The sequence below is a fragment of the Colobus angolensis genome, unplaced genomic scaffold, assembly GCF_000951035.1.
Source record: "Colobus angolensis palliatus isolate OR3802 unplaced genomic scaffold, Cang.pa_1.0 Scaffold15, whole genome shotgun sequence".
Taxonomy (NCBI): Eukaryota; Metazoa; Chordata; class Mammalia; order Primates; family Cercopithecidae; genus Colobus; species Colobus angolensis.
Window position 1 is genome coordinate 17,284,188 of NW_012114599.1, and position 14,664 is coordinate 17,298,851.

At 37.0% G+C, this 14,664-nt stretch overlaps 1 protein-coding gene across 1 annotated transcript in view; it reads right to left on the minus strand.

Moving 5' to 3' along the window:
• Positions 1–14,664, minus strand: part of BIRC6 (baculoviral IAP repeat containing 6) — a 266,933-nt gene that overhangs the window by 187,191 nt on the left and 65,078 nt on the right. Inside the window, exons 10-11 of the mRNA XM_011936037.1 lie at positions 2,993–3,142; positions 918–1,143 (exon numbers count right to left, since the gene is read on the minus strand). Of these exons, the coding sequence (XP_011791427.1) occupies positions 918–1,143; positions 2,993–3,142 (376 nt within the window). The remainder of the gene's footprint in view (positions 1–917; positions 1,144–2,992; positions 3,143–14,664) is intronic.

A 14,664-nucleotide genomic window follows, 5' to 3' on the forward strand; every position in this document is an offset into this window, starting at 1 on the left:
AGGGTTCTATATTGCTATTGTCATGGAAGCCTTTCTTAGGCTCCTTACATTGAAAATATCATACACACTGTCTCTCTTTTTCTCTCACTTTCTCACACTTACATGCAATTACCTATCCAACAACTACTCGATTGCCATACTCTGTTTTAACAGTCTTCATAGCTTCTATGCCCATATGGCATCGTATATGTATCTGTCTACTTTCTATTGCCATTAGGAGGTAAATTCCATGAGACCCATATTACTAGTGACTATAACAGTGCCTGCTTTTATTAAATACAAAACAAGCATTTGAGTATTTGTTAAATAAATCTGTGAACTAAGTGACCAAACTAATTGCAGTAGTAAATTACTCTCATTATTTTATCCTAAAATTAATAAGAATAAGAATATAACAGTTTCCAAAATCAGTATGACAAATAGAAGGAACAAAGTCATCAACATGCAAAAATTAGCTTACATATTTGTTAGAGACAACACAGAATTCCTAAGTATATTACTATTTATCTTTTAGACAGTTTAAAAGATAAACAGGTCAGGCACAGTGGCTCATGCCCATAATCCCAGCACTTTGGGAGGCCAGGTGGGTGGATCACATGAGATCAGGAGTTCGAGACCAGCCTGGCCAACAGAGTGAAACTCCGTCTCTACCTAAAATACAAAAATTAGCTAGACGTGGTGATGCGCGCCTGTAATCCCAGCTACTTGAGAGGCTGAGGCAGGAGAATCACTTGAACCCAGGAGGCAGTAGTTGCAGTGAGCCAAGATCATGCCACTGCACTCCAGCCTGCGTGACAGAATGAGACTCTGTCTCAAAAAAAAAAAAGATAAACAGTAATATACCTAGGAATTCTACATTGTCTCTAACAAATATATAAGATTAACTTAAAATTAAACATCCTCGGAAAATCTTTTACCTGTCGGTCTGTAGTTTCCAAGTTCGAGTATGCTGAGCAGCATCACCATGGTGTTGCTGATGCAAATGTTGAGGGTGCCTCCTTTGCTGCTGTTCTTGTTGAACTTCTACCCAGCATGGAGGAACAGTCGCTGAAAACCTTGGAGTCAAAGTCTCAAAGCGGGTTAGCTCCACTAGAGATGTCAAGATTTCAAGGGTGAATGGCTGGTCCACCAATAAATCAACTCCTTAAAATTAGTGAGAGTAGTATTTGAAATAGGTGTTAAAGGAAAAAAAAAAAAAGAAGACAATGAAGTTTTAATTCATGGTTATGTTTTCTATTGCAACACTTGCCAAATATTCTGAAAGTTAATAAAGTGGACTCAGGTATCTACATATAACTAAGATAACTAACTCTGGCTAAATAATAGCAAAGAAGAAAATTCTAACTTAAATATTTAAAATTAGAGACAATACTCACTATTGAAGAAACCCAAACCCATTAGAAAAGGTCTTATTGAACTTTAGCCCTAATAAGGACGGCAAGAAAAGTAGTGGTACTAAAGTGCAAGCCAATGTACATCAGACCAAAATTCACTTTTAGACCCTGTTTTTTACAAAATAAATGCTAGACATCAGCAAGTACATAACATATGCCCTTTTATAATGAATAAAAAATTAAGGCCGGGCACGGTGGCTCAAGCCTGTAATCCCAGCACTTTGGGAGGCCGAGACGGGCGGATCACGAGGTCAGGAGATCGAGACCATCCTGAGCTACACGGTGAAACCCCGTCTCTACTAAAAAAAATACAAAAACTAGCCGGGCGAGATGGCGGGCGCCTGTAGTCCCAGCTACTCGGGAGGCTGAGGCAGGAGAATGGCATAAACCCGGGAGGCGGAGCTTGCAGTGAGCCGAGATCGCGCCACTGCACTCCAGCCTGGGCGACAGAGCTCAACTCCGTCTCCAAAAAAAAAAAAAAAAAAATTAAAACAGTCAAAAGCTATATGGTAAATAAATACTTACAAACTGAAAGATTAAATTGTGTTTTTTCTATTTCTGTGGCAGTTAAGAAAATCTTGTGTACATGCTAGTATTACAAAAGTAATAATGTGCTTCATACTGATTAGGTTTCTTTACAAATACTATACATGTATTCATATCAGTGAAATGTGTAACATTAAAAAATGCTGAGAAGCTGTTGTTCCCATTTTAAAAAATTAATGAAATACTAAAATATAAAATCTGGTAGGTTTAGAATATTTTCACAATGAAAAAAATGATGGCAAGTTCTACAAAATTATTACAAGTTTAATTCAAATTACATCTTTTTCTCAAAGTCTAGACCCTTTTAAATCTGATTAGTTTGTAAATATTAACAGCATGTCAATCTCCTTTCTTTACATTATTTCTTCATTACAAAATTCATCTTTCCTCTACTAAAAAGTAGTTTTCTGTACTTTATATAAAAATTTTTCTCCATTCAACCAATAACCTATAGAATACGAGAATATTCAGTATTTTAGCTTTTTATACCAAGTTGTATACTTAACCAAGACATCTTGGTTAATTCAAGTAACTGGAGATTGAGAAGCAGACTACAATGATTTTTCATAAAAGTCTACAAGGCAAATAATGATTTTTCAGCAGGGAGTAACATGCTAGCAAAACTTCTTTTGAAAAATTAGCTCTGGAGGGCAATGTGGGACAAGGATGGGGGGAAAAAAGGCAAAAACAACAAACAAATATAAACAAATCTATCTGGAGATTCAGGATGGGACAACATATATACTCAGTGACAGCATTTTTTCAGCTTTTCAATTCCAGTAGTAATATTAATAAATGAGCCAGTCTACTAATTTTATACTTAATGAATTCTCTTTTATATGATTTTTCCCTCCTCTAATTAGACTAAAAGCTCATTAATGGCTGAAATGTTTGTTTTAACCTCTTAGATGACTTCACAAATATTGAGTAACATACCACACAGGTTGAGAATCACGCCTTACTTTAATATGTTTACATCTTCCAACAACTAGAAAAAAGACAAATAATACCTAATCATTTTTTTTTAATCATTTAAAAATTTAATATCATACCTGAAATGCCGGGACTTGAAGGATTTGATAAAGGCTTGGAACCTTCTGAAGATGGTTCTATTCCTTTAGAAAGAGATCCATCCACTAGTATATCAGCTTCATCAATATCATCACAGGTTCCTCCAATTTGGAGAAAATGAAGCTCACCACCTACAGTGCAGCAAATTTCATAGATACATGAAAAATGAGTAAACATTCAAATATTCAAATGTAATACTACTTAGGAAACAATTTAATGTCACTTCATAGGCAGATAAGGAAAGCTACCAATGTGATGTATTTCCAAGAGTTTAGAAATTTAATTGCCAAGGAACTACAAATTGAAACCAAATTTTTAGGAAGAAAATGATAAATACATAAACATACATGAAAGCAGGTATTTATCTAGTACTTACTTTTATGAGACAGTATTTTAAGTGCTTTAATTAATTCATTTACTCTTTACCAAAAACCCATGCGGTAGAACTATTACTGTGGCTATTTTACAGATGAGGCACTAGCTATACTGGAATCCACAGCCAAATCTCTTAATCTCAACAGTAACAAAACTTGACAAATACTCTTATTTTTTAAAGCATTCACAATGAAATGAAGGCAACTAAAATTTCTAGTTTAAAATCTCTGTCACAGGAAAAAAACTGACAGCAAATTTAGCATTAATTAAGACAAAAAAATTAACGGGTAATAGTATATTCTAACATTCTAATTTGGAGATTCACTTCCAGCACGGCAGAAGAAGGAAGATGATAAATCCCCTTCCTGAAAGGCAACTATAAAGCTAGACAAAACTGTAATTTAACGAGGGTGAGGTAAGCAGGGAAAAGCAGTAGATTCACTGCCATCTCCAGATGGGACTTGATTGATGGAGAGTTTCCAGTTTAAAGTGGTGATTTCAATGGGAAACAAACAAGGTCTGCTACTTGAGGTCACAATTCTGTCTGGGGCAAACAAAGCCCTAGAAACACCAGGGATTTAACACGGAATTACATGTAGTGAGAGAAGCAAAGGGGGCCTGGTAAACGCTCCACAAATCCCACCTTGACCAGAGGCTGTGCACATGTCCAGCAAAGACAAGAGGGAGCCCAAGCCATTACTACATCCTCAGTCAACTAAGCCTCCATGCCTATGCAAGAGAGACCTGAGAGAGCACAACAGAAAATAAACGCCAGGGCACACTTGAGCACAGCCTTACTGGCTAAAGGTATTTGGATACTACAACCTATCAATCTTTGGCTGAATACTAAGCTATGCTGCCACAGAAAAAACCAAGTAAGAGGCCGGGTGCGGTGGCTCAAGCCTGTAATCCCAGCACTTTGGGAGGCCGAGACGGGCGGATCACGAGGTCAGGAGATCGAGATCATCCTGGCGAACACGGTGAAACCCCGTCTCTACTAAAAAATACAAAAAACTAGCCGGGTGAGGTGGCGGGCGCCTGTAGTCCCAGCCACTCAGGAGGCTGAGGCAGGAGAATGGCTTGAACCTGGGAGGCGGAGGTTGCAGTGAGCTGAGATCCAGCCACTGCACTCCAGCCTGGGCAACAGAGCGAGACTCCGTCTAAAAAAAAAAAAAAAAAGAAACCAAGTAAGAAACAAGTCTTACAAATTAAAACTAGGCAGAATAAACGACAGAAATCAGCAGCTGCACAATACAAAAGAGATTTCACGGATTCAGCCAGATGAATTACAAAACAAAGCAATAACCACCTGGCAAAAGGTAGGGAGATCCAAATCTAGATTTCTATAGTGTTGTCTTAAATGTCCAGTAAATAAATAAAATATTACAAGACATGCAAAGAAAGAAGGACCCACATTCAACATGTAAAACACACACGCGCACACCTTAAAATGCCTTCTCAGACTTCAGATTTAGCAAAGACTTCAAGGATCTATTGTAAACATTTTTATAGAATAAGAGGAAGTCAGGGGTATAGAGAATTACAGGAAATAATGGTATAAACGACTCAACAAAAAAAAATATTTTACAAAAAAAAGGCTGGGAGCAGTGGCTCACGCCTGTAATTCCAGCACTTTGGGAGACCGAGGCGGGCAGATCATCAGAGGTCTGGAGTTCGATACCAGCCTGGCCAACATGGTGAAACCCTGTCTCTACTAAAAATACAAAAATTAGCCGGGCATTGTGGCAGGCGCCTATAATCCCCTGAGCTACTCAGGAGGCTAAGACGGGAAAATCACCTGAACCCCAGGAGGTGGAGGTTGCAGTGAGCCGAGATCGCGCCACTGCACTCCAGCCTGGGTGACAACAGCAAGACTTCGTCTCAAAAAAATAAAATTAAATTAAATTAAACAAAAATTAAAAGAAGCTTGGAGACCTATGGGACAGATAAAATATTAAGAACATACATGTAATGGGAATTCTATGAAGAGAATTCCACCTGAAAAAATAATGGGCAAAAACTTACCAAATCCAATAGAAAACCGCAAATTTACTCAAGTTTAATGACCCTCAAATAGGATAAACAAAGAAATAACGCACATATATATAAGCTCTTGAGCGTCAAAGGCAAAGGGAAGATCATGAAGACAGCAAGACAAAAATTACTCATCAGACATGAAAACAACACCACAAATTAATAGATCACTTATGAGAAACAATGGAGACCAGAAGCAATGGAATGACATTTAAAGTACAGAGAGAAACTGTCAACAGATTCTCTAGGTAGCGTTAATCCTCAAAAATGAATGTGAAATGAAGACATTTCCAGAAAAACAAAGACTGAGAGAACTTTATGCTAGCAACCTGCCTTATGATAAGTAACAAAGAAAGCCCCTTAAGAAGAAGGAAAGCAACATTAAATTCACTGGAAAAAATAAAGAACAGAAATGGTAAGTAGACGAATACAATAAATAAATGTTTTTCTCATTTCTTTGCCAACTTTTAAAAAAGATAATGGTTGTATAAAATAATTATAACATGTTTTGTTGGTTTTGTAGTGTTTTTTTTTTTTTTAAGACAGAGTCTTGCTCTGTTGCCCAGGCTGGAGTGTGATGGTGTGATCTCGGTTCACTGCAACCTCCGCCTCCTGGGTTCAAGTGATTCTCCCTGCCTCAGCCTCCTGAGTAGTTGGGATTACAGGCACCCGCCACACCTGGCTAATTTTTGTATTTTTAGGAGAGACAAGGTTTTGCCATGTTGGCCAGGCTGGTCTTGAACTCCTGAACTCAGGTGATCTGCCCACCTTGGCCTCCCAAAGTGCTGGGATTACAGGCATGAGCCACCGCACCCAGCCATTTTGTTGGGTTTATAAGATACTTAAATGTAATGTATGGGGTGGGGGGAGATAAGAGCAAAGTTCCTACATATTTTACGAGAATAAAGTATTATTCTGAAGTAGACTGCATTATTAAAGCACCAAAATATAACTCAAAAAAAAAAAAAAGCAGTATCAGAAAAAGAAACCAGAATCAACATGAGGACCAATGATTTCATGCCAAATGGCAGAGTAGGAAGCTCTAGGGATCAGTCCCTCCACCAAAGCAACCACTGAACTAGAAAGTGTGATTGGAATCAAGTATTTCAGAACTAGGGGACCAAACAGGATATTTACAGAGAGACTGATCTCTGGTAAGACAGTGGCCTACATGAACCAGCTACCATCCCCTCCATCCTCAGCCCTGACACAGCTGTGGGGAAAAGTGGCACATGCACTGGAAGCAGCTGGCTGGTGCCACGGCGGACAGGAGGGACCTCTTCTTCCCAAAATTGTGCATTTTGGTTGGTCTAGCAGTTACCTAAGGGACCAGAATAGACTCCTGCCTGAGTTTCACCCTTCTGAGACTCCAGCTGCTTCTCCAAGCAGCAGCCACCAGAAGATTTAAGGGGAAAAAGCCGAAACAGGATCTACAGTAAGATTTAAAGAGACAGAACTCTTTTTTGGAAGGGTAAGAGTGGGGAGAGGGTTCTACAGCTTTTGTACAAACAGTTTGAAAATGTCACAAATGGATGGCTGCAGCTGGAAACAAGCAAAAACTCCCTGAGTGAGAGAATGAGAGTTCTAGAGGTACCACATTACAATACTCAGAAAGTGAAAGTTCTGACTACAACAAAAAATTACAAAGCACTCAAAGAAACAGCAAAGTATGGCCCATTTACAGGAGGAAAAAAAAAAAGAATTATCAGAAGCCATACCTGAGAAAGCCCAGATATTGGAATTACTAGTCAAAAACATTAAATGAATTCTCTTTATATAGTCAATTAGCTAAAGGGAACAATGGACAAAAACTAAAGAAAAACAGGAAAATGATGTATGAACATAAGATTATCAACAAAAAGTAAAACTGGACTTTTTCAAAATGCCAATGTTTTGTGCATCAAAAGGCACTATCAAAAATTAAAAAGACAACCCACAGAACATGAGAAAGTATTTGCAAATCATATCTATTAAGATATGAATTCTGAATTTCTAAAAAAGTTCCTACAACTTAACCAAAAAAAAAACAATTCAAAAGTGGACAAAAACATGAACAGACATTTCTACATGTATCATAGAAATACAAATGACCAACAAACATATGAAGAAATGCTCAACATCATTATTCATTAGGAAAGTGCAAACTAAAACCACAACAGATACCACTTCACAACCACTAGGGTGACTATTACCAAAAAGACCAAAAATAACAAATGTTGGCCAGAGCGTAGAAAAATTGGGACCCTTCCAAACTGCTTGTGGAAATGTAAAATGGTGCAGACTCTGTGGAAAATAACTTGGTGATTCCCAAAAGGTTAAACAGGCCAGACGCAGTGGCTCACATCTATAATCCCAGCACTTTGGGAGGCCAAGGTGGGAGGATCACCTGAGGTCAGGAGTTGGAGACCAGCCTGCTCAACATGGCGAAATACCATCTCTACTAAAAATACAAAAAATAGCTGGGCATGGTGATGCATGCCTGTAATCCCAGCTACTTGGGAGGCTGAGGCATAAGACTCACTTGAACTGGGGAGGCAAAGGTTGCAGTGAGCCAAGGTCGCGTAACTGCACTCCAGCCTGGGCAACAAGAGTGAAACTCCATCTCCAAAAAAAAACAAAGGTTGAACATAGAATTATCATATGACCCAGCAATTCCACTCCTAGGTATATACCCAGAACAACTGAAAACAGGGACTCAAATATTTGTACACCAATGTTTATAGGGGCATTATTCACAATAGCCAAAACGCGGAAACAACCCAAATGTTGAGTTACAATAGTCACCCCTTACAGTAGTCACAGTTCCAAGACCTTGCAGTGATGACTGAAACTGTGGATAGTATCAAACCCTATATATATATATATATATATATATTGGGTTTTATATATATATTCATATATTTACACATATGATTAATTTATAAATTAGGCACAGGAAGAGATGAACAGTAACAAAATAGAACAATGATAGCAATATGCTGTTCACAATTTCACAAATAGAAGATTTGTTCTTACCATAAATCTTAGAAACTTGCACATACAATTTTTTTCTTTCCTTTTTAAGTCAAAAATGTTCACCTTTTCAAAATAAAGAAAAAACTTCAAAACAGCTTCACTTTGACATATCCAATAGCCAGCATCACTATTCTGGAGCTTTAGGGCCATTATTAAGTAAAATGGTTACCTGAACACAAGCACTGCGATACCAGTGACAGACAATCTGACAACCAAGACAGCTACTAAGTGACTAACAGACAGGTAGTGTATACAGCATGGAGACACTGGACAAAATGATTTCTGTCCTGGGTGGGACAACAAGAGATTTTATTACACTACTCAGAAGAGTGAGTAATTTAATAATTATCAATTGTTGATTTCTGAAATTTTCCATTTAATATTTCTAGACCATAGCTGAGCACAGATAACTGAAACCACAGATAAGGGGTAGGGGTTGGGGGGGTGGAGGGGCCCTACTGTAATGGAATATTATTTGGCATAAGAAGGAACAAAGATGTGATACATACCACATGGGCAAACACTAAAAATACGCTGAGTGAAAGAAATCAGACACAAAAGGACAAATATATGATTCCACTTATATGAGGTATCTACAGCAGGCAAAGTCATACAGAAGTAGAATTGAGGTTACCAGCGGCTGAGGGTAGAATGAATGGGAAGTTACTGCTTAATGGTTAGAGTTTTTGTTTAGGATGATAGGAAAGTTCTGCAAATCAGTACTGGTGGTTATACAATATTGTGAATGTATTATAGCCGCTATATTATATGCTGTAAAATAGTTAAAACAGTAAACTTCATTACATATATTTAACACATTTTAAAAAGAAAAAAAAAATTATAACCCATGACCCAACAATTCTACTCTTAAGAACTGAGAGCCTCAGGCCAGGCACAGTGGGTCACGTCTGTAATCCCATCACTTTGGTAGACCAAGGCAGGCAGAGCGCTTGAGGTCAGGAGTTTGAGACCAGCCTGGCCAATATGGGGAAACCCCATCTGTTTTGTAAAAATACAAAAATTAGCCAGGTGCCTGTAATCCCAGCTAACCTTGGGAGGCTGAGGCAGGAGACTCACTTGAACCCAGGAGATGGAGGTTGCAGTGAGCTGAGATCAGCACCACTGTACTCCAGCCTTGGCAACAGAGCGAGATTGTCTCAAAAAAAAAAAAAAAAAAAGAATACAAAGCCCCTTACATATGTGCACCAAGGAACTTACACAAGATGTTTATAGCAGAAAAAACAGAAATAAACAAGATGTCCACTGACAGGAAAATGGATCAATTATTTGTGGGTTTTCTGCACACTGGAGTACTAAGTATAAGTGAAAATTAAATGATCTACAAGGCATGCAACAAAACAGGTAATCTTAAAACATAATGAGAGGAAAATCAAGTCCCCCCAAACTAGTTAAGAGTTCGGTATCATTTTTATAAAGGGCAAAACCAAGCAAAATCAATAAAATATTCACATCTGAAGCATAAAACCAGTTTTCTTTACAAAAGGAAAGACATAAAAATCATTGAATAACAGTTATCTGCAGGAAAAGGGCAGAGTTTGGGAGAGGGGAGAAGAGACACATTCATAGATGCACGATATCCATACTGCTTTAGCTCTTGGTTTGACAGTAGGTCTCTGGATGTCCCTAATAAATTATTCTTTACTAATGTTATGTAAATTTTTTCTAAAAAAAAAATCAACAAAGGGATTAAAATGGTGTAATAAAAATATTTATTCAACACAAAAGAATGCAGTGAAGGAGTAACAAAGGAATGTAAAAAACATTTTAAAAAATCAAAATGGCAGACATAAATGCAACCATAGCAATAATTATATTAAGCATAAAGTCATTCCAATTTAAAAGGGTACAGGTTATCCAACTGTATAAAAAAGCAAGACCTAATTATATGCATCTAAGAGACCCACCTCAGATTCAAAATCACAAGTTACTTGAAAGTAAAATTGTGGAAAAGATACATAATGCAAACTGTAACCATAAGAAAGCCAGAGTGATTTTATTAGTATGACACAAAATAGAGACAGAGGAATATTTCATAATGACAAAAGGGCCAATACATCAGAAAGATGTAACAATTATGAAACAGTCTAACAAAAGAGCCGAAAGACAAGTGAAGCAAAAGTAGACTTAAAAGTGAACAATTCAACAAAAACATAGTTGGGGATTTCAATACTTGCTCTCAAAATTGATAGAAGAAGACTCGATATAAAATCAGGAAGACTTTAAAAACTCAAAAACATACACTTACACAGGTGAAATTTATACAACACTCTAACCCATGGGTGCCCAACATACATTCTTTTCAGGTGCATGTAGAACATGCTCCAGGACAGACCAGATGCTGGGTCAGGAAAAAGTCTCAATAAATTTCAAAACACTGACTTCATATAAATTATGTTCTCTGACAGCAATGGAAATAAGTTAGAGATCCAAAAGAGAAAGAAATCTAGAGAAACCTCAAGTATCTGGAGGCTAAACAAAACACTTTTAAATAATCTCTGGGCCAAACAAGAAAACAAAAGGGAAATTAGAACATATTTTGATCCAAATGAGAAAAAAGGAAAAACAAAATGTATCAAAGTTTAGGAAGTATCACTAGGACAGTGCTTCCAAAAATATTTATGGCTTTAAATTTCCTGTATTAGAAAAGATCTCAAACCAATAACCTAAGTTTCTACTTTAAGAAACTAAAGAAGGCCAGCGTGGTGGCTCACGCCTATAATCCCAGCACTTTGGGAGATCGAGGTGGGCAGATCACGAGGTCAAGAGATCAATATCATCCTGGCCAATGTGGTGAAACCCTGTCTCTACTAAAAATACAAAAATTAGCTGGACGTGGTAGAGCCGGCCTGTAGTCCCAGCTACTCGGAAGGCTGAGGCAAGAGAATCACTTGAACCCGGGAGGCAGAGGTTGCAGTGAGCCAAGATCACGTCACTGCACCCCAGCCTGGCCACAGCGTGAACCTCGGTGAAAGACAGACAAGGAAGGACGGAAGGATGGACGGACAGAAGGAAGGAAGGAAGACAGACAGACTAGAGAAGAGCAAAATAAACCCAAATCAAGCAGAAGGAAACAATAACATTAAAATGGAAATCTAGTATAAGGGAAAACAGAAAAAAAACAAAGAAACAAATGTTATTTAAATCAGAAGCTGGTTGTTTTGGAAAAAAAAAAAAATTCAATAAAACAGATAAACCTCTGGACAGATTAATCAGGAAAAAAAGAGAACATACAAATCATCAATCAGTATCACAAATGAGAGCAGTGACATCAGTCAAGAGTCTGCAAATATTAAAAGGAATGTAGGGAGCCGGGCATAGCAGCTCACATCTGTAATTCCACCACTTTAGGAGGTCGATGCAGGTGAATCACTTGAGGTCAGGAGTTCAAGATCAGCCTGACCAAGAGTGAAACCTCATCTCTACTAAAAATAGAAAAATTAATCAAGCGTGGTGGTGTACCTGTAGTCCCAGCTACTCAGGAAGCTGAGGTTAGAGAATCACTTGAACCCAGGAGGCAGAGGTTACGGTGAGCCGAAACTGCACCACTGCACTCCAGCCTAGGTGACAAAGCGATACTCTGTCTCAAGAAAAAAAAAAGGAAATAAAATAAAAGGATTGTGGGGAATATTATTAAATTCTTTATGCTAAAACTTGATAACTTAAAAACTGACAAAAAGACTATCAGAACTCATTAAAAAATAAAAAAACTCAATAACTCTCTGTAAACATAATTGAATTTGTATATTCAAAATCTTCTCACTAAAAAGATCTCCAGGCCCAAAGAGCTTCACTGGTGAATTCTACCAAATATTAAAGGAAAAAAGACCAATTCTACGCAAACTTCACCAAAAAATTGAAGAGAGAATACTTCCCAACTCACTGATATCAAAACCAGATAAAGATTATAAAAGGCAAAAACTAAAAAAGATTACAAGGAATATATAATATCCCTGATGAACAATATGCAAAAATTATGAACAAAATTTTAGCAAATTGCATCCAACAATATATAAGGTAATGCATTATGACCAAGTGAGTTTTATCCCAGGAACACAAAGTTGGTTTAATATCCAAAAGTCAATCAATATATTTCAACATACTGAACTAAAAAGAACAACCAAATGATCTCCATGGATGCAAACAAGTATTTGACAAAATGTAAATTCATTCCTATTGGAAACTCTTAGCAAAGCAGGAACAGAAGACTAAAGGAATGATTTCCACAAGAAACAAGTACCAAAATAAAGATGTGACCATATAGTCCAATAATCCCAGATAGTGAGATTATTAAAGACTTTCAAAGCAATTATGGCTCAACTTCTTATTATTCTCCTTCTGAATATCAGTACAGGTATATAGACTTTATGTTGTTGGGGTCATATTTATATTCAGTATTGTTATATTTCACAGTATGTTCCCTATTGCGGCCTTTTAAAAAACTTTATTTTTTAAGCATTAATATTTTGTCAGGTATCGTAACTGCACTCTATCCTTATACTCCACTGATACATCTTAGTCTTATTTTCTCATTTAAGTCTTTCCTATTGATTTTAAATGTATTTGCACCAAGCAGAATACCAATTTATCTTTCATTTTAAACTCTACACTTTTATAAAGAAATTCATACTATATTTTATGCCTTTTACAAAATTTCATATATGCAGTGTGTATATATTCTATTCCTGAATTATCAAAAATAGCTTAACAAATCTACATTTAGTATATTATTAATCCCATATAAAATTAACTTAAAACATATATTAACTATAGATTTATTTTTATGAAAAAACTCGATTCTCCACAAGAAAAAGAGTTTTATGTTATTTGAATATACTCAGAAGACAGGGTCACATCCATTTGATTTAGTGTAGTATGGTTTTTAAAAATCATACATGTACATACATTTTAAGACATCAACTTTTCTTTCCCCTTTGTTGTTATCTCTTCAAATGCACCTTCTTTAGTCAATCCCTGAAGAATTGGGAGATCATTTTGAAAGCAACTAACTTCTCAGGTTTTTCTTGTCTTTCATCTGGATAAATTCCCTATCATATGCGATCATGTTCTAGGAATTCCGGACTGTACAAACTCCAAGAAAACAACCATCTATTTTAAATACTTCTTTGTTTGTTTGTTTTGTTTGAGACGGAGTCTTGCTCAGTCACCTAGAAGTGAAGCAACGCGATCTCAGCTCACTGCAACCTTCTCCTCCTGGGTTCAAGTGATTCTCCTGTCTCGGCCTCCCAACCAGCTGGGATTACAGGCACGCACCACCACGCCTGGCCAATACTTTTATTTAAATGTTAAAAACCTTAATAACTTAAATATTTAAGGCGTAAATACTATTTCTCCTCTGAGTTACCTAAAGCATATCTCATCAAATAATTGAAAGCATTAAAAACCCTTATTGCATTTCTGGAAAATAGTAGTGTCTTATAAAGATGTGCCCCAAGGGGCCATGCCACCTAGGTTCGAGTCCAGCTCCATTTTGGATGACTTACAGCAAGTTAATTTTCAATTTTTAAATCTTGCAGGTAAAAAGAATGCAAAGAATTCAATGTAAGATTCTTCATCTTTTGTTGTATTATGGCAGTATAATGCCATTTAAAGTGCTCAGATGTTTGAATGCTGGCTCTGTCATTTATTAGCTCTATTACTTAACAAGTTACTTAATCTCTCTTTCCTTCAGTATGTTTATCTATAAAATGGAGACAATAATAGTACATTAAAGTTGGTGTGATGACTAAACGAACACAGGTAAAGTTCTTACAACAATGAACTGGAACATATATGACCAATAAGTTCAAATTATCTGATACCACACAGAATTTTAATGGTTGTTCTGAAATCCTCAACTGTAATTCAAAGTTTTATTAGTCTAAAGTTATTAGACTACACTGTTCATTTTCTAAATTAATCTAGTTGGATTTTTATGATATTTGAAGATTTTTTTCCATTATACTTTCACGAGAAATTACAGAAATTTTGCCAGGGACGGTGGATCATGCCTGTAATCCCATCACTTGGGGAGGCCAAGGTAGGCAGATCGCTTGAGGTCAGCAGTTCGAGACCAGACTGGCCAACATAGTGAAACCTCATCACTACTAAAAACACAAAAATTAGCCAAGTGTGGTGACACGCACCCAGCTACTCAGGAGGCTAAGGCAGGCGAATCACTTGAACCTGGGAGGCAGAAGTTGCAGTGAGC